We start from the raw sequence: 21,166 nt of genomic DNA on the forward strand, positions 1-21,166 counted from the left end.
CAAATTCACAATTTTGTCTTCTTTCGCTGCCTGCGTAAACACTGTGAACTTGGCTAGAAGGAAATTTGAAGCTGGGAGGGCAATGGGAGGAGATTCCTGGGTTTGTCCAACAATATTTTTACGGCTCACAAGCCGAGACAAAAATAGAGAGAAAATTGGTACTTGGTTTTGCAGAAGGTTAAAAAAGAGTAGGCTTCAACTTTGGAGCAGTTTCCTTCAATCAGGTGTTCCTTGTGCCATATATTTCAATGTGGTAACCCCCAATCGATTCAGGTCACTCAACCCAACAAGGGCCTTTAAATGATTCAGAGAAATCAAGAGCAGAATATTGATTTGATTTGATTTGATTTGATTTGATTTGATTTGATTTGATTTGATTTGATTTATGCCACCCCTCTCCGTAGACTGATCTTCCTTCCGTCTGCTGCCTTTTATCTCCAGCTTATAACAATATTATGCTCTTCAAGTTCATAGCCCTGAAAACAGATGGAGGTAGTATCGATGTGGGATTTCAAAGTCTAAACTATACTTGATAAGAGGAGCTGTTCAACTGGGGGCCCCAGAATAATTTACCCTGCACTTTAAAAGACCCTGGATCCAACATGTCTTTTTAGTGGAGAAGACTGTGTATAGCAGTGATGGGGAACCTTTTCTTCTTCGGGTGACAAAAGATTGTGGGTGCATGCTATAGCACATCTGTGAGTGCCCACACCCATAATTCAATGCCTGGGGAGGGCGAAAACAGCTTCTCCCACCCTCCGGAGGCCCTCTGGAGGTAGGAAATGGATTGTTTCCCAACTTCTGGTGGGCCCAGTAGGCTTGTGTTTCGCCCTCCCCAGGATCCAAAGGCTTCCCTGGAGCCGGGGAGGGTAAAAATGGCCTCCCCCATCCCTTCGGAGGCTCTCTGGAAGCCAAAAACACCCTCCCAGAGCCTCTATGTGAGCCAAAAATCAGCTGGCCGGCACACACATGCATGTTGGAGCTGAGCTAGGGCAACAGCTCACGTGCTAACAGATATGGCTCCGCGTGCCACTTGTGGCACCCGTACCATAGGTTCACCATCACTGTAGTAACATTATACTAATGATAGACTTTGTATCAGAGTTGGGTTACTCCCGGTTCGGACCAGTTCACCCGAACTAGTAGGGACCCACTGGTGGTGTCACAATTACATCACAGAACCAGTTTGGTCGGTGCCCGTCTGTAGGCACTGCCATCTTTATTTGAATTTTTTTTTGAATTCTTGAATTTTTTTGAATTTTATTTTTCCTTCTGAGCATGCACAGAAGCCAAGTTTCTGGCACCACGCATGCATCGCCCTTGTTTTCTGCTTTTTTGGGGTGTCTGTGGAATGTTTAAATATTTTTGGCACTGCACACGCACGCGTGCACTTCACACGCACACAGCCATGCAGCGCGGGAGGAAGAGAACCGGCAGGGAGGTAAGTTAGAACCCACCCCTGCTTTGAATGTAGCCTCCAGAATCAAGAAGTTTGGAATAAGAATAAAGGTGAGCATTTTGGGGAGCTAAGACCATAAATGGGAGCCATGGGGTAGTAACGAAACCCAAGATAATTGACTATGGAGTTGCAGTTTTTTTTCTTTTTTGCTACTTCTGTAGAATTTCAGTTTATGAGCTGTTTGTTTTGCCGTGTTGGGGAAATCTATACAAGCATTTTTACTAGCATAAGGCAAAACATATGGTGTCCATAACCCAGTTTATTTCTGTTGCAAGAAGTTAATGTTTGTTTATTAAAAGGTTTATATGGCTCCCCTTTTATATTGCTGCAACTCTGGGTGGCTCCCAAAAACAAAACCAATAAGTACAATAATTGTAAAAGAGGAAAATAATAAGAGGAAAAATCTGAGTTTTTGAGTTCTTTCCTGCCTTCCAGGGGTCACATGCATGCAAATGGCACAGAGCTGTCATTAAAATCAACGGTGGATCTGTCCTGCTGGCTAAACAACCATAGGAATTGTGACATGGTTTTGTTACAAAACGACTCCATTATCAGTAGCAGCAGCTCTACGAAATCTTCAATCAGGACCCAGATTCAATTGAATACTTTTGGGAAGCAGACATTTAAATGCAATTGCAAAGAACCACCGAGATCACGGAACATATGCGGAATTTATGTTGTTGTTGGAAGTAAGGAACTTTTAAAAACTTTTGTTAACTATATAGAGAAGAAAATGAAAAGGGAATTTGTTTACTTTTGAAAACATTGTTCTATTATGAACATATGGTTTCATGTAGTCAATAAGACATAATAAAAAAGAGTCTTTAGGTGGGATAAACCAGCCTGAAGATGCTAGTTCTCCATATATTCTAAGCATATTTCCAAACCATCCTTAATTTAGTACAATTTTAAGTCCTATTATTATTATTAATAAGTCTGTTCATCTTCTCAATCTTCACCCCTTTCTCCCCCTCTCCCTCAACTACTGTATATTCTAACAGGGTCTCACTTCCTTGGTGAAATACAGTGGTACCTCTACTTAAGAACTTAATTCATTCCGCGACCAGGTTCTTAAGTAGAAAAGTTCTTAAGAAGAAGCAACTTTTCCCATAGGAATCAATGTAAAAGCGAATAATGTGTGTAAACCCATTAGGAAAGAAATAAAACCTCAGAATTTGGGTGGGAGGAGGAGGAGGAAGAAGTGGAGGGGGACAGTCACTGCTGGAGGAAGAAGGTGAGGTGAGGAGGTGAGGGGAATCAAAAAAATTCAAAAATTTAAGGCTTAAAAAAAAAGAGGGACTCTGAGGCGGCGAGGAGGAGCACATGCCTTCAATACACCTGGCGCGAGGCTGCCTCCCATACACTGGCTGCTGCTACCTGCTGCCTCTTCCTTCCCATGCTGAAGGGCTCCCCTCTCCTCTCGTTCACTCGCTTTGTAGCGGGCACTTTTCCTTCGCTGTGGTGACTCCTCGGCTGCCCAGAGTGAAGGGAGCATTTCTTTTCTCTGGGTGCTTGCAGAGGTTTATTCCCCATAGAAACATAGAAACATAGAAGTCTGACGGCAGAAAAAGACCTTATGGTCCATCTAGTCTGCCCTTATACTATTTTCTGTATTTTATCTTAGGATGGATATATGTTTATCCCAGGCATGTTTAAATTCAGTTACTGTGGATTTATCTACCACGTCTGCTGGAAGTTTGTTCCAAGGATCTACTACTCTTTCAGTAAAATAATATTTTCTGAAAGAGTAGTAGATCCTTGGAACAAACTTCCAGCAGACGTGGTAGATAAATCCACAGTAACTGAATTTAAACATGCCTGGGATAAACATATATCCATCCAAGTGCCAAGAGAAAGGAAAATGCTTCATTCATTCTGGACTGCCAAAGCCTCCTTAAGCGTCACCGAAAGGCTCCTCTGGCAGCCCAGAGAAATCCGAGATGGCCAGGATTAAAGGGGGAATGGCAGGAAACTGGTCGGGCCTTCGTGCCGCTCTCAAATTTCCTGGGAATTTTTTCCAGGCTTGGGTTCTTAAGTGGAAAATGGTTCTTAAGAAGAGGCAAAAAAATCTTGAACACCCAGTTCTTATCTAGAAAAGTTCTTAAGTAGAGGCATTCTTAGGTAGAGGTACCACTGTATATATATTATTATTGTAAACATGGCAGGCCTTTTCTCAAAGAGATTTTGAGGCACAGATTCACTATACACTGGAATGCTCAAATGCAAACAGACTCTTACACAATATTTCTTATAAACAACAAAGATTGTTTTTTTGGGAGAGTCAAAAAATGGGAGAGTCATTTCCTCCCATCTCAGCTGTTGACCATTTTTCTTTTCAAAGTTGCTCCAGATCAACCAAAAAATGTATCATGTACCCAGTATGGAAAATATGGACGCACCATTTGTTCTTGGGATAAAGGATATTATACCTATCTGTTTACTACCTATACACTATGGTGAGTTTTGTCTCCCCTATAATTAAGTTTACATCTGGCCAATTCTGCTTCATCTTTCTTTCCATTTTCTTAGGTACCACCTGGGATGAAATGAGTGGAATTTGAGCTAGGTTTGATCAACATATTGGCCATGGTTGTCAACCATTAAGGCTTAAGTACCTTTGCTCAGCCTCGTTTGAGGATTTGCTGCCATTATTAGGGTAATTCAAAATACAGTGATCCCTCGATTTTCGCGATCTCGATCTTCGTGAAACGCTATATCGCGATTTTTCCCACCCGATGACGTCACTCTCTTCCTTCCTTTCTCATCTTTCTTTCTCTCTCTCTTTCTCTATCTTGCTTCTTCCTCTCTCACACTCTCTTCCTCCCTCTCTCATGTCTTTCTTTCCTTCTCTCTCTTTCTCTATCTCTCCCCCTCTTGCTGGCGGGCGGCGGGCGGGCGGGGCGAGCGGGGGCATCAGCGAGGAGCCGGGCTTTCCCCTTTGCGTGGGCGGCAGTGAAACCCCGATCTTCGTCTGCTCGCTGCTGCTGCGCTGCCGAGCAGATCAGCTGCTGGGCGGCCGCAGCAGCAGCGAGCAGACGAAGATCGGGGTTTCCCCGCCGCCCATGCAAACTCCACCATCTGCGCATGCGCGGCCATGGAAAAAAGGGCACGCATGCGCAGATGGTGTTTTTACTTCCGCAACCCTACATCGCGAAAAATCGATTATCGCGAGGGGTCTTGGAACGGAACCCTCGCGATAATCGAGGGATCACTGTATTGCACAGTCTCAGGCAAAAGAGAAGATGGCATAGTCTATCCATGATGAGTTGAACCTTATTTAACTCTATAAAAGGAATAACATCCTTCATTTTAATATATTGTTTGGAAGTTAGGTTGGATGTCCTTCAATAACTAGATCCAGCTGATATTGTTGCTTCCTCTTTAACTTCTGTGGCTTTAAAATTGGTGGCTGTCTCACAATTTATCTTTATATTGTGAGTAGAAAGGCCAGGAATTAAAGTTTTCTATCTCCCCTTCCCTAATCATCTGCTCCCATCAGAAGATTTTAATGGCAGAATGTAATTGTATCCAGTTGTAGAGAGATATCATGGCTTATGATAACACACCTCCCCTTTTTTGCCCTTTAGTTAAATAGCTCTAGGGGCTGTTACAGACTCAGATTCTATCACATGAATATTGACAATTTTTAGATGAATCAGGGGCTTCGGGTGGAGACTCTGATATAATAAAAATGCCAGGTCTTTTTTGTAATACCGGTTGAAATACCTGATTCACAATTCAGATACAAATCTGAAAGAAATTTTGACACCATTTTGATTTGGTTTGGTTTGGTGTGTGTGTGTGTGTGAGAGAGAGAGAGAGAGAAAGAGAGAGAGAGAGAGAGAGAGAGAGAGGTGGGTTCCTATCAGTGCGGTATGGTCCGGTGCTCCTGGAGTGGCCACCGATTGTGCAATTTTAGCACAATGGCTCTGGTCTGTCGTTGCTGGTCTGCCATCTTTCTCTTTCTAATTTTTGGTGATTTTCAGCTCTTTGAGCATACGCAGAATGAAAATTGTCCTCCTATGCATGCGCAAAAGCAAAGTTGCACTGGGGACGCACATGTGCACACTAGTGTAGTGTGCATGCGTGCACACAAAATGTCAAAACGTGCACATAGTGCACCAGTAGGAAAAGGTAAGAGGAATCCGCCCCTGGTGTGTTATCATAAGCCATGATATCTGTCTACAATTGGATAAAATTGCGTATATATCTTGGGATTTGGCAGTAAGTCTGACAGCAGACATTGGGATTTTGAGTAATCATTGAAAAGACTAAACTGAATATTAGAGTAATTGAAATTAACCAAATTAAAGTAACTGAAATATTAGAGCAAACAATTAAACTGGATATTATAATAAAAAGTATTGGATTCAAGTCATCTACAAAGAAACAACTCTTTATTTGTGAAATGATATTTTAGGGGATAATATAATTTCTTTATATAGGTGCAAAGTAAATCTAGGCAAGGAAGAAAGAAGAGAAGGAAGGAAGGAAGGAAGGAAGGAGTGGGGAAGTGAAAAAGAAAGGAAAGGGGAAGAGGAGGAGGAGGAGGAGGAAAGATAATTCACACTGTTCATCTCAGTTTATATTTTTATTACAGGGTAACAAATGAAACCCCCAATGGAACAGTCTTGGGAGAAAAAAATAGCACTACAGTTCACACAATATATCTCAGGAAAAAGCTGGACTTTGAAACTACTTACACAGTTGTGATCGAAGCCACAAATAAACTTGGGAGCAATCGGTCTGAACCAATGCAGTTCACATTAATAGACATTGGTAATTATCAGGATTCAGGAACTCTGATAAATTATTGGAAATAATATTTTGAGTGATGATTCAATTTCTAACCAGTCAGCTTAAGTAAATCAAACAATTCTCACACTGAAAGTCTTTTTGCTGCCTGTGCTAAATTCTGATAGTACTTTGTGTTCTGTCTGGGTTTTCCCAGACCTCCACACCCACTGAAAAACAGCCAGACACTCTGGTAAAATCCAAAAGTAATTTATAGCAGGAAAAAATAAGCACAAAGGAAAACCTGTTTTCACAGCAGACAGGTTACAATACTTTACAACAGGGTCCTGATGTCCAGTCAATTCCAAAAGCTTCTTGCTGGCACACCCCCCCAAGGTTTCAAGAGTCCAAGGCACAAACCAGGATTGTAGCCACCAAAGTTCACAAACAGGTCTCACGAATCTCCAAGATAAAACTCCACAAGCCAGGAAGGGTGGGGCCGCCTTTTATCCTTTCCCAAGCACCACACCCAAACCCAGCTGCGACCCCTAATGCTGGAAATATCTGGCCAATTGCGTTCTTCTCTCGTTAGCTCTCCTCTGTCGCATATCTATGAAGTCACTAGCATCTTCCCCCAGGGAATCCAGGCTGCTTGCTGGGGAGAGCTCCCCCTGGTGGAACTCTGGCTGTCCTTCATCTTCAGCCTGGGATTCAGCTTCTTCATCAGTCTGCCCCTCCTGGTCCTCAGCCTCTGAGCCGGACACCGACAGCAAATCAGCCATTCCCGGAGGGGTCCCAGGCTGAACCACAACACTTTGTAACCCTAGATAAATTGCCTTTGGAGGTGGCCCATTTGATGGTGTTTAAACCGATGTAGAAATGCCTGTTGCATACACAATACAGATCCAAGGAAACCCATTGTGGTATAGGGCTTAAATAGGACTGCAGTCAGAGGGAAGATCTAAGTTCAACTCCATACCTGGTCATGGAGCTTTCTGTATGACATTATTTTATTCATTATCTCTTAGCCCAACCTACATATTACATGGCAATGTTAATTGGGATAAAATGAAGGGAAAATCCCTCGTGAGTCTTATTTTGAGATCCTCAGGTGGGATAAAAACTACTAAAAAGTCGGGTTTCTGCCACTGATCTTTAAACAATAAGAACGTATAAATCTGTGTGCTTTCCATCCCGACTGTTTTTGGAATTTTTGGACGCAGCTTTCCAAATGCATGCAAACAATGTCAAGTGTGTATGATTTATTTGTGAAGTTGTAAAGCTACTCGTTGACTTAATGACAATTGGAAACAGAACGCCTGTTCTTGTTAAACTAGATACGTTAAGTGTGTCACACCCGATTTTATAACCTTTTTTTGGCCACCGTTGTTGAGCAAATCATTCTAGTTGTTTAAGTGAATCGCCTGGTTGTTAAATGAATCAGGCTTTCTCCCCTGGATTTTGCTTGTGGGAAGGTCACAAATGATGATCACATAATCTCGGGATGCTGCAACCATTGTAAAATGCACACCATTGCCAAGCGCCCAAATTTTGATTGCATGACTATGGCTATGGACTGCGATGGTCATTTAAGTGCAAGGACCAGTTGTAAGTCACTTTTTTTTCCCCAGGGCCATTTTAACTTTGAACAGTTGCTAAATGAATGTTTGTAAATAGAGGATTATCTGTAAAGTTGTAACAGAGAAAGAGCTGATTGGAACAAGGAAATAGATAAATCTAAATCCAAATCTAAATCCAAATCCAAATCCAAATCCAAATCATAATATAAATATAAATATAAATATAAATATAAATATAAATATAAATATAAATATAAATATAAATATAAATATAAATATAAATATAAATATAAATATAAATATAAATATAAATATAAATATAAATATAAATATAAATATAAATATAAATATAAATATAAATATAAATATAAATATAAATATAAATATAAATATAAATATAAATATAAATATAAATATAAATATAAATATAAATATAAATATAAATAAAAAGCAATGAGCATATGTGACTCTTCCATAATTATAGACAGTGAACCTCTGAATATAATTTTCAAGGGGATAAGTAGAGGGTTGTATTATTCCCATCTCCCAGTTATGGTCTTCTCAGAAGCACCTAACACAGGGGTTTCAAACTCACATCATCACGATGGTGTCATATGACATATCGGTGCTTCCCCCTCCCTTTGCTAAACAGTGCATGGGCGTGGCCAGAATGTGATCCAACCCACGCATTTGTCAGCCCTGATCTAAGATATAACTAACTGTATGTAACAAGCTATCAGACTAGATTGTCTGGTTTTGAGCATTCTTATAGTATTGTTAATATTATGGCTCTGAATTTTATTCCCCAAAATAATAGGAGGGCGTTTGCCCAGGTTCGCCTGGTTTATCAATTGCGGCCCTATTTGGACAGGGAGTCATTGCTCACAGTCGCTCATGCCCTTATCACCTCGAGGTTCGATTACTGCAACGCTCTCTACATGGGGCTACCTTTGAAAAGTGTTTGGAAACTTCAGATCGTGCAGAATGTGTCTGTGAGAGCTATCGTGGGGCTTCCTAGATTCGCCCACTTTTCTACAACACTCTGTGGCCTGCACTGGCTGCCGATCGGTTTCCGGTCACAAATTCAAAGTGTTGGTTATGACCTTTAAAGCCCTTCATGGCATTGGACCAGAATACCTCCAGAACCGCCTTCTACCGCACAAATCCCAGCGGCCGATAAGATCCCACAGAGTTGGCCTTCTCCGGGTCCCGTTGACCAAAGATTGTCGTTTGGTGGGCCCCAGGGGAAGAGCCTTCTCTGTGGCAGCCCCGGTCCTCTGGAATCAACTCCCCCCGGAGATTAGAACAGCCCCCACACTCCTTGTCTTTCGCAAGTTACTCAAGACCCACCTATATCACCAGGCATGGGGGAACTAAGCCATCTCCCCCAGGCTTTCTTATATTTTATGTTTGGTATGTATGTGTTGTATGGTTTTTAACAGTTGGAGTTTTTTATATAATTTTTATTATTAGATTTATTCCATTGTTATACTGTTTTTATTACTGTTGTGAGCCACCCCGAGTCTTCGGAGAGGGGCGGCATACAAATCTAATATTATTATTATTATTATTATTGTTATTATTATTATTATTAATAATAATAATAATAATAATAATAATAATAATAATAATATTGTGTTTTTGTTCATGTTTGTGCATCACCGATCATCACAACGCAGTGAAGCCTTCTCCTCCTGTGGACCTCTCAGTAAGCTGTGATGCTTTTGTCCCCCAAAATTGTACCATCTCCTGGCAAGATCAGCAAGAAACACAGTGCTTTAGACTGAGATACCAACCCATCCACAGTAATTCCTGGATTACGGTAGGAATGTTGAAATGAAATGAAATGAAATTGCTTTATTACAGTCCTTAGACAACAATGCAAAGAAAGAAAGGATATTTTATTTTTTCTGATTATGTACGTCGCTATTTTCTATATTACTAATGTGATGACTCAGATATGTCAATATTTTCAGTCCCATAGTAAGCATTCAATGGAAAAGAAATCAACTGCATGTTCTGTGCAAAATATTTCCTGATGTAATAGGAGCAGATTGTTGATTGTCTCCTGGTGCTTTCCAGCTAAATCATGTCCCCGGAGACAAGATTTATAGGAGCATATTGAGTCATCTTTTTGTTCTTACTCAGCCAGGGAGTTTAGATCTTTAATGCTGCACTCATCTTGTATTTAATTCAGGATTCATAATCTGTCTTTAATTTAACACATATTTCTAAATGCGTACCTACTAACCAACATCAGTAGCATGCTCTCTGTCTTCTGACTCCTCTGCACATTTTTAAAAATCTTCTGGGGGATAAAAGATACAAGATGGCATCCAGAATACTTCTTAGCACAAAAGGAAAGCAAATGATTCTCCAACTGACCAGGAGTGAGCAGATACATCTTACAAAGCCATAATAGCAGGAGTGGGCAGCAGGCAGGACGGGGTGGAACGCAGTTCCACCGGTGGAAATGAAGCTGCATGCCCAGCTCCAGCTGACCAGCGGCAGTAACTTCCTGGATTACTGGTCTCAGCTCAGCTCTCCTTTCCCCCCCCTGCTGCTACTGCTCTGTGCTCCTCGCTTTTTTCCTCTTTCCTCCTTCCTGGCCTCAGACAAGCTTCCCTCCCTCCTGCCTGGCTCCCCTCCAGCCTCACACGACCACCTCCTAAGACCAGGAGAGGCATGCCGCGCCAAAGCAATCTGGGCTGTGGTCTTTTTCCCCTTACGAAGCCCTCACTCTGCCCACAGCTGAGATGAAAAGGCATCGTGCGGCAATAACAGTTCACTTGAACTATGGTGATTGTTCAAGCCACTCCCGCCTGCACATGGCTGGCAAGCCACTCCTACCCAGTCACATGACCATCAAGCCACACCCACAAAATAAGCCACACCCACCGCATGGCAGTAAAACTTTTGGCTGCCCATCACTGCATAATAGCATTTATAGCAATAGCACCTAGACTTATATACTGCTTCATAGTACTTTTACAGCCCTCTCTAAGCGGTTTACAGAATCAGCCACTTGCCCCCAATCTGGGTCCTCATTTTACCCACCTCGGAAGGATGGAAGCCTGAGTAAACCTTGAGCAGGTAGTGAGATTTGAACTGCTGAACTACAGCTAGCAGTTATGTGAAGTAGCCTGCAGGGCTGCACTCTAACCACTGCGCTACCATGGCCCTAATTAGGTTTTGCGTTAACATGTTTTGTGCATTGAGCAGTTGTGCTCTATAAACTGAGTACAGGATATAGAAACAGGGAGCTTAGTTCAGAGGTGAGCAACTCTCTCAGGCGTTTTATAATCTTGTTCAATCCTTATATTGTGATCTCCAGAAGCTTCCCAAGTCATGCTTGAACAATTTGATGGCAAAGCATGGTATGATTCCACCACCATCACCACCAAACAAGGGGGAAAGAAGAGTGAGTCAAATTATTCTCTGTCTGCGGGCAGGACAAGGATCAATGGATGGAAACTAATCAAGGAGAAAAGCAACCTAGAATTAAGAAGAATTCCTGACAGTTAGAACAATTAATCAGTGGAACAACTTGCCTCCAGAAATTGAAGTTTTTAAAAAGAGATTGGACAATCATTTATCTAAAATGATATAGGGTTCCCTGCCTAAGCAGGAGATTGGACTAGAAGACCTCTAAGGTCCCTTCCAACTATTATGTTCTATCCGATTCTGTCCGATTCTATTCTATTTATTTATTTATTTAATTTATTATTTAGATTTGTATGCCGCCCCTCTCCGCAGACTCGCGGCGGCTCACAACAGAATAAAACAAGTCATAACAAATCTAAATTGTAGTTTAAAATATTTAAAAACTCCATTTACTAAACAAACATACATACAAACATACCATGCATAAATTGTATATGCCCGGGGGAGATGTCTCAGTTCCCCCATGCCTGACGACAAAGGTGGGTTTTAAGGAGCTTACGAAAGGCAAGGAGAGTAGGGGCAGTTCTAATCTCCAGGGGGAGTTGGTTCCAGAGGGCCGGGGCCGCCACAGAGAAGGCTCTTCCCCTGGGGCCCGCCAACCGACATTGTTTAGTTGACGGGACCCGGAGAAGGCCCACTCTGTGGGACCTAATCGGTCGCTGGGATTCATGCGGCAGAAGGCGGTCTCTGAGATATTCTGGTCCTATTCTATTCCTATTCTTGAAAATAGATAGATTAAGCTGCTGCAAGGGGAAATTCATTGATCCCTGGCCTCAAAGTCATCCAAACCTAGAATTTTATTTTTTTTAAAAAAACAGGTCTGTCAAAGTGCTGCTATCACTGCATTGCCAAACCCATGCCTGCATGGTGCTTGGAAGCCAACGAAAAATGGAACTGCAAAAATGTCCATATCTCTTTGCTGGCATGATGTGCTGCAATCAATGTTGCATATTCAGGTAGCATCAGTTAAGAATTGCAACGTACAATGTCTGAATCCAAACAGTGATAAAAAATAGTTTTGCAATTCTGCCTTGTCCCATCAGTGAGGTCCTAACAGACCTAATAATGTTCATTAGTGAAGACAACTTTAAAGCAGCCTCACAGGTTTGTACAGAAGAGAAATAAAATGGAGAATTTGTATTTACAAAACAATGAAGCTTTGGTTCCAGAACCTACGTAGGAACAAATGTGAATGCTTGTGCCAGGTCTGGTTTTTCATTTAGAAGAGCCTGTGTCTCTCTTGCAGTGCACAACTATGGCATTTTTATAGCACTTACAGGATTGTTGTAGGGTTATGTTGAGTGTAAGCAGAACCTTTCTTTCTCTCAGTGGAATTGCAATTGTCAAAGAAAATCAGCTTTTATTAAATTGGATCTGTGTGCTTTCATCTCCATTTCATGCTAGCTTGAAAATCTTAACACTAGAAGGTGCGATCTTCATGACCTGCAGCCCAAGATAGAATATGAATTCCAAGTTTCCTGCAGGCTTCTTCTGGGACGGGGTTTATGGAGTGACTGGAGCCCAGCATTTCAAATAGAAGCAGGTAGTAAAATATTAACTCCACACGTCTAACAATTTATTTTGTTACTGACATAAAAATAAATCATGGATAACTACAGTAATTCAGACCAGGCTATAATGTCATAGGACCTTAGAAAGAAATGAAAAATAATACACCGCTCAAAAAATGAATAAATAAAGGGAACACTTAAACAATACAATATATCTCCAAGCAAATCAAACTTTTGTGAAATCAAACTGTCCACTTGGGAAGCAACACTGATTGACAATCAATTTCTCATGCTGTTGTGCATATTCAACTTAGTACAGAACAAAGTATTCAATGAGAATATTTCATTCATTCAGATCTAGGATGTGTTATTTGAGTGTTCCCTTTATTTTTTTGAGCAAGAAATTTTTAATATTCTAAAAAACTAAGTGAGGGACGGAAGGTCTATCTAAAGCAGGGGTCTCCAACCTTGGCAATTTTAAGCCTGGTAGTGACCCGCTGGTGATGTCGCAATGACGTCACCAAACCAAATCAGTTGGTGCTGGTCCGTGGGTGCCGCCATATTTTTTTAAAAAAATAATTCTTCTGCGCATGTGCAGAAGTCGAGTTTCTGGCACTGTGCATGCTCGCCATTTTGTTTGTTTTGTGCATGCTCGCCATTTGGGGTTTTTAATTTGGGGGGGAGTTGCACTGCGTATTCGCACCAGCAAAGCATGTGCACGTCCATGAGACACAGCCACATGGCGTGGGAGGAAGCGAATGGACAAGGAGGTAAGTTGGAGCCCACCCCTGATGAAGACCCACTGACATCATACTTCGAAGAATTTCTATCTCTGGTCTGAGTTTTGCTAACTTTGGGGAAATTTCCTAATTGGTAGAGATGGATCCTCCCTGTTCGCACCAGTTCTATAGAACCGGTGGTGACATCATAAAACCAGTTCTGTCGTTGCTGATCCATGGACGCCACCATCTATTTTGGGGATTATATTTTTTGGGAGGGGTTGGAATTTTGGTTATTTTTTTTTCTCATGCAAAGAAGCTGAGTTTCCAGCACTGCGCATGCACCATCTTGTTTCTGGCTTTGGGGGAAGGGTTTTTTGAGAATTTTTGGTACTGCACTGGCTACGTAGCATGGGAAGCAGCAAACTGGCAGCAAGGTAGGCTACAACCCACCCCTGCTAATTGGTAAGGGTAAATCATTATTTCTTTTGTTAGAATGAGTAGATCCCTGTTTGGCAAGTATTCATAGCATTCTTCCATTTGTTTCCTGCCAGCTGCCAAACACTTAGCAAAGTTTGCTCCCAAATTGATATAAACGTTACATTCTAAGGACATTTTTCTTGGTTTCCAGTGCCGTTTGAACCTGTTGATGTCTGGTATTTAAAGGAGGAGACCTCTTCCAAAATGCAGAACATTACTCTCTTCTGGAAGGTAAACATATCTGTACACATCTTAATGTACACTTCTGATTTAAAAAAGGAAACGGGGAAGGGAGATATAGAAACATAGAAGATTGACGGCAGAAAAAGACCTCATGATCCATCTAGTCTGCCCTTATACTATTTTCTGTATTTTATCTTAGGATGGATATGTTTATCCCAGGCATGTTTAAATTCAGTTACTGTAGATTTATCAACCATGTCTGCTGGAAGTTTGTTCCAAGGATCTACTAGTCTTTTAGTAAAATAATATTTTCTCATGTTGCTTTTGATCTTTCTCCCAACTAAGTTGAGATTGTGTCCCCTTGTTCTTGTGTTCACTTTCCTATTAAAACACTTCCCTCCTGAACCTTATTTAACCCTTTAACATATTTAAATGTTTCGATCATGTCCCCCCTTTTCCTTCTGTCCTCCAGACTGTACAGATTGAGTTCATTAAGTCTTTCCTGATACATTTTATGCTTAAGACCTTCCACCATTCTTGTAGCCCACCATCACTGCTGCATTTTGCTGCGTAAAGGTACAGCCTTGACATACGGGGTCAAAAAGTACCTTTTTCATTTGCCAGAAGACTCTTCTACTTCAGGCTCTCTGTTGGGAAAAATCAAACAGAGAAGGATATATCTTCCTGACAGAGAGTGAAATTTTGAACCCAATGTCTTTCTGGTTCCAGTCCAGTTGCCCTGTACTGGGGCATGGCAGAACACACTAAAGTAACATGCAAAAATATTTGTTTTTGTGTTTTACAGTCAGGAAATGTACTGGGAATAAGCCCAAACTTTCATTATCAAGTGATATTTCAAAACCTCAACCTGATGCCACCTAGAACTGGAGAAATGAGTATGACCACCCACACTGTTTTCTCGCACGTCTCCCTTAAGGCGGATTATAACATAACACTAAATTCGAAGAATTCACGGGGCATCTCCACATCTGTCTACATAACCACAAAATTGGGAATTACAGGTAAGATACTTTTTTTTTCTATAGAACTTAAACACTCATTAGGTTAATTGAATATTGACATTGGTAATTGGCCACAGAAAGAATTCCAGGGGTGGTTTTTGCTTTGCATATTTAATAGTATGAATCAAACAGATTCCTTCGCCATATGCTTGTGTTACATGGTTTTTAAATGTTCGGTTTTTAATATGTTTTCTTTTAAACATTAGATTTGTCACATTGTACATTGTTTTATTATTGTTGTGAGTTGCCCCGAGTCTGCGGAGAGCGGCGGCATACAAGTCTAATAAATTACTTAATAATCAATATAACATAGTACAGTAGTACCAACTCAACAGATAAGGATAATTCAGTTTGATTTTCTTTTGCATTACCTATACATGAATTTTTTATAGTATGACTTTAATTTGTAAAGTCCCAGAAGTTTCCCTGAATCACTGAGTTGCCAAAGAAAGTGAGACTTGAGGCTTGCAAAAAGAAGCAGATTTTAATTTTGGCCAAAATAAACTACTGGGTGAAACCATGTCCAGAACATATAAACACAATGCTTGTAAGGAATAGCCACACCCTGGGGGAAATATGGTGTCCTTTTACACCTTTAGACATCAGCTTAATACCCAATTCTGCCCCCCTGGCCCATGCCTTCCTTGAAGCCTTGCATTGGCCATGCAGCAAAGAATGAGGTGGGTGGGTGAATGCTTAGCAACAGAGGGGCTGGGTGCTTAGCAACACAGGTACTTGCCCGGTGTAACCCTGCCAAATGATGACATACCCTGCACCAGGCACTGAATTGTACATAAAAACAAGGTAACAGGAGTTAGATCACAAATAGAAGCAAACGGCAGAGGCAATTCTAATTCTTAGAGGAGCAAAGCAACTCTTACAGAAGTAAAATAGCAAGTTATTATTGTGTCCCAGTAATTCTACCTATTCTATGAGGGTCGCCCAGAAAGTAATGCACCACATTTTTTTCCTCCAACAATTATTTATTGAACACAATGAAACTTACACACTGTTCTGTCGGGCTCTCTGGTACACTCCTCCCAAAAATTCACAGGTACAAATTTCAGACACACACACGTTTGAAAATTCAAAACAATGTTCTTTATAATGAAAATTCACTTAAACTAAGCCCTCTTTTGGTATAGCAAAGAGCACTGGTCTCCAAACAAACTGGTAATTTGTACAAGTCCCTTATCAGTTCTGTGATACTTAGCTTGCAGCTGTGAGGCAATTCACAGTCCTTCTTCTTTCACAAAGTGAAACACACTTTGCTCTGGTTTAGTTTCAAAGCGGGGGAAAATCAGCACACACAAGGTCAAAGTCAGTAAAGCAGTCATGAAACACAACAATCAGATAATCCTCCACAATAGCCAAACCCACAGGCTGTTATTTATAGCAGTCTCACTAATTACCACAGCCTCACCCAACCACAGGTGGCCTCATTTTCTTTGATAATAATCTCTCAGTTGTTGTTGCCTATGCATCACTCTCTGCATGCGTGGCTGTATCATTAACTCTTGTTCTGAATCCAAGGAGGAGCTAGATAATTGATCTCCTTCTGAGCTGTCTGCCACACTCTCCTCCTCCCTGTCACTCATGTCTTCTTGGTCAGAGGAGCCTTCATCAGCAGATTCCACCGGGGTGGGGGGCAAAACAGGCCTGCAGCATGTGGATGTCTCCCCCACATCCACAGTCCTTGGGGCAGGAGCTGGGCCAGAGCTAACCACAACACACACAAGAAAGAATGATGTTTCTTCTATACTCCCTATTTTTCCACATAATCTCCGTCCCCTTCTATGGCCGTCCTCCAGAGAGACACAAGAGAGTGTACGCTCTGTCAGTACCACTCATTGATCTAGTTACGAAGCCATTTCTGCACTGCGCAATGTCTTCTAATGGCCTCACCCTCTGTGCCGAGCGACTAACCATACTTTTGTTAACTGCAGATTCTCTATAAACTGTGAATGTTCCCAACAGTTTTTTTCTCTGCAGTGAGAGATTCAATGACGACACGCTGCTTGTAACGTACATCACTTACAGACACCATTTTGAAACACTTCTGCAGCTACGCTAAATGCAACATTTACACACACACTCCTGACAATTCAAATAATGTATATCTAAAGTTTTGCATTCGTACCATTACCGTAGGCTGAGAAAAAAAATGTGGTGCATTACTTTCTGGGCGACCTTCGTATTACGTCCCTTCAAATTCAATATTGCACATCACTGATTACTTATAGTTTCATTGTGGAGTGTCAAATCTTATTCCAACTTACTAACATCTCTATCAGCATTATTTCCATTTCTAATTTAAATGTCTCCGGGGTTGATGAAGTTGCATTTCAGTTGAGCTGAATAAAACTATTGGGGAGTTTTTTCTTCTTCTTCAAAGAACTGCTACCACCTAACCAGGTCTCTGCCACATCCATGGAGAATGAGAGAATCGTCGTTAAATGGGAAGCCCCTTCAACACCATCCTCCCTCATCAATGGATACGTGGTTAAATGGGTAGACCTCCCTCAAGACTATCACAGGAACACCTCCCTGACGTGGTTTAAAGTTCCCGTTTCTAATTGCACCGTGATAAAAGGTAAACCATATCACTGGAAAACATATCGCTAATGAGAAAGTTCAGACAAGCCAATTACAAACAAGTGTTGCTTTCAAAAATTGTCACATTTAAGTATCTGTTCAGCATTGCACAGCAAGTCAATACAACCTTCTCCAACCCAATGTAATAGATCAGAGGTGTAAAACGGGATTTCATTGAGGGCTGCATCAGGGTTCTGTTCAACCTTGGGGGGACGAATGGGCATGGCCAGCTCGATATCCTTCCATGTGTGGTCCTCCCAAGCTCCATTTTTGCTGGCAGAGGCACCTCAGGCTGGCCCTTCACTGTTTCCAAGGTGAAGCACCCTACCAGCCAAATCCAACCCACAGGCCTTAAATTTGAGACTCCGGTAATAGATTATATGATTAATAATTTAATTTTAATTTTAATTTTAATTTTAATTTTAATTTTAATTTTAATTTTAATTTTAATTAATTTTAATTTTAATTTTAATTTTAATTTTAATTTTAATTTTAATTTTAATTTTAATTTTAATTTTAATTTTAATTTTAATTTTAATTTTAATTTTAATTTTAATTTTAATTTTATTTAATTTTTTATTCATTCATTCATTTATTTATTGGATTTGTATGCCACCCCTCTCCGCAGACTCGGGGCGGCTAACAACAGTGGCAGGCAGTCCCTGAGATAATCTGGTCCGGTGCCATGAAGGTCATAACCAACACTTTGAATTGTGACCGGAAACTGATCGGCAACCAATGCAGACTGCGGAGTGTTGGTGTAACATGGGCATATTTGGGAAAGCCCATGACTGCTCTCGCAGCTGCATTCTGCACAATATGAAGTTTCTGAACACATGATGGAATAGATTACAGGCAATCCTCAATTTAGAACCATTCGTTTATTGACTCTCTGAAGTTACAACAGCATTGTTTTTCATACTTCATGACGCATTTACAACCTCTGTCCTAAAGTCTTTTCCCAAGGCTTTTAATCTATAGATTGATAATTTTACAAGAACATATCTGATTTGATCAATTACTTTCATTCTGAAAACTTCAGGGGGGAAAAAGAGCTTAGTTTTGTTAACGAACAAAATATTTTCTTATTGATAATCAATCCAGCAGAAGCAAGTTTGCATACACTTTGATCACTCAAGTGCAAATCTTTCCTAAATTTATCTGAGAGACAGAAAACATACCTGAAACATGTGGCCTTTAGGATAGAGGACCAAGAAGCAAGGACTGGGAAATTATGGGAATCGAAGTCCACACAGGTTAAAGCCACCAAGGTGGGGAGATGAACTAAGAAAAAAAATGTTATCTTCTTGCAGAACCATTAGATATCATTATCTAAATTTAGAATCTAGAATGACTCTATTATTATTATTATTATTATTATTATTATTATTATTATTATTATTATTATTTAGATTTGTATGCCACCCCATTATACCAGTAATAACGAACCTTTTCTTCCTTGGGTGCTGAAAGAGCGTGCATGCACGCAATTGTACTTGCACAAGTGCCCACAGCCATAATCCAATGCCCGAGGAAGGCGAAAACAGCTTCCCTTGCCCCCTGGAGGCCCTCTGAAAACCGGAAACGGACTGTTTCCCAACTTCTGGTGGGCCCAGTATGCTCATGTTTCGCCCTCCTCAGGGTCCAAAGGCTTCCCTGGAGCTGGGGGAGGGTAAAAACACCCTCTCCCATGTCCCTGGAGGCTTTCTGGAAGCCAAAAACGCCCTCACAGAGCCTCTGTAGAAGCCAAAAATCAGGTGGCTGGCACGTTGGAGCTGAGCTAGGTCAACTGGTAGCGTGCCAGCAGATATGGCTCAATGTGCCACCTGATTTGTAAACATTGTGATGAAAAAAACACACCCCACTTTCCTTCTAAAATTGCAAAGCCCTGCAATCAGCTATATCTGAAAGACCTCTTTCTAATTTCTAGAGAATTTAAAGCCCAACATATGCTACCACATCAGTGTGTTTGCACTCTATCAGGACAGAGCAGGAAAAGCAGCTACGACCAAAGAAAATATCGCAGCAAAAGGTAAAAGTAACTGATTGTTCTGGGTTAAGGTCTGAGATCATCTAACACAGGCGTCCCCAACCTGTGGGCCGTGAGGGGTTTGCAACCGGGCCATGGAAATGGTTGGCGAACACGCACATGCACGATCACATTCTCATGTGTTCTATTTAAGTGAGCAGAAAAGTGTGCATGCCATTCACACAAATGGAACTGCGCATGCATGCGCGCGGTTGTCAACCACTCGTGCACAACCATTCCCTCTCCCCCCACAAACACTGGCCCGCAAAACCAGAAACATTGGGGGACTCTGATCTAAGATAATCAACTTTTTCACAAGGATTTCCTTTGCAGCTCCATTAACAGGACCTCAGATTGTGAAAGTAACTGTGGAAGATGGGAGCATTTGGGTCTCCTGGAGAGACGTTCCAGAACATCAGAGGATGGGATGTATCATTAGTTATAAGCTTTATTTGCAGAAACAATTCCTGTCTCTACCCCCAAGTGTCCATGGTAGGTACCATATAAAAATGAATAACCTTAATTCTTTAAGTGAATAAATTCATAGGGTACTAAAAAAAGAGGTGGTGGGCAACTTTCAGTCAAGGAACAACCAAGATTATGCTTACCAACACTGACACAGCAAGCCACTGGTATAAAATAAGAGTAAACACCAGTTCCTTCAAATACTGATGATGATTCCTACCATATTTTTTGGAGTATAAGATGCACCTTTTTACTCCCTAAAAATGGGTGAAAATTCAGGTGCGTCTTATACTCCAAAATATGGTGTTTGTTTTCCAGCCTTAACTAGCTGCTAATGATCTTCCCAGCTCTTACCTTGCAAGCTCTTTAATTGTTTCTCTCTGCAAAGAATGCTTTCCAAGCCCTAAGTCTTTGCAAGGTTTTTTTCATTGCTCTACTTGCTCGGAATAAGTTTCTTTCCAGCCCTAACCAGGTGCTAACGATGTTCCCAGCTCTCCGCAGCTTGCAAGCTCTTTCATTGTTACTCTCTGCTAAGAATGCTTTCCAAGCCCTAAGTTTGTGCAGGGTTTTTTTCATTGCTCTACTTAATCAGAATGTTTCTTTCCAGCCCTAACAGGTGCTAACGATGTTCTCAGCTCTTAGCAGCTTGCAAGCTCTTTCATTGTTACTCTCTCTGAATAAGAGGGGTTTTTTTAAAGCCCTAAGGGGTGTGTGTGTAAAATAATGTGCTGAATCTGACCAGACTAAGGACACTAGCCAGATGGATATCTGGTAGGCAGATTTCCCCCCCTATTTTCCTCCCCCAAAACTAAGGTGTGTCTTATACTCTGAATAATACGATAATGCAACACCTGCAAGAAAGCCTACCAAAGCTCATAAGGCAGCAGTTCAACCCTGGGCTACAAATATTATCTTCTATCAATAGCTTTCAGCCAGAAATTAAAG

General features: G+C 41.2%; 1 protein-coding gene across 1 annotated transcript in view; it reads left to right on the forward strand.

Moving 5' to 3' along the window:
* IL12RB2 (interleukin 12 receptor subunit beta 2) overlaps positions 1-21,166 on the forward strand; it is a 42,993-nt gene that overhangs the window by 11,692 nt on the left and 10,135 nt on the right. The window contains exons 4-13 of the mRNA XM_070746127.1: positions 1,895-2,148; positions 3,801-3,915; positions 6,060-6,238; positions 9,453-9,595; positions 12,622-12,760; positions 14,079-14,158; positions 14,916-15,132; positions 17,528-17,725; positions 19,658-19,759; positions 20,090-20,248. Of these exons, the coding sequence (XP_070602228.1) occupies positions 1,895-2,148; positions 3,801-3,915; positions 6,060-6,238; positions 9,453-9,595; positions 12,622-12,760; positions 14,079-14,158; positions 14,916-15,132; positions 17,528-17,725; positions 19,658-19,759; positions 20,090-20,248 (1,586 nt within the window). The remainder of the gene's footprint in view (positions 1-1,894; positions 2,149-3,800; positions 3,916-6,059; positions 6,239-9,452; positions 9,596-12,621; positions 12,761-14,078; positions 14,159-14,915; positions 15,133-17,527; positions 17,726-19,657; positions 19,760-20,089; positions 20,249-21,166) is intronic.

Source organism: Erythrolamprus reginae, chromosome 3 (genome assembly GCF_031021105.1).
Source record: "Erythrolamprus reginae isolate rEryReg1 chromosome 3, rEryReg1.hap1, whole genome shotgun sequence".
NCBI classification, from domain to species: Eukaryota; Metazoa; Chordata; class Lepidosauria; order Squamata; family Dipsadidae; genus Erythrolamprus; species Erythrolamprus reginae.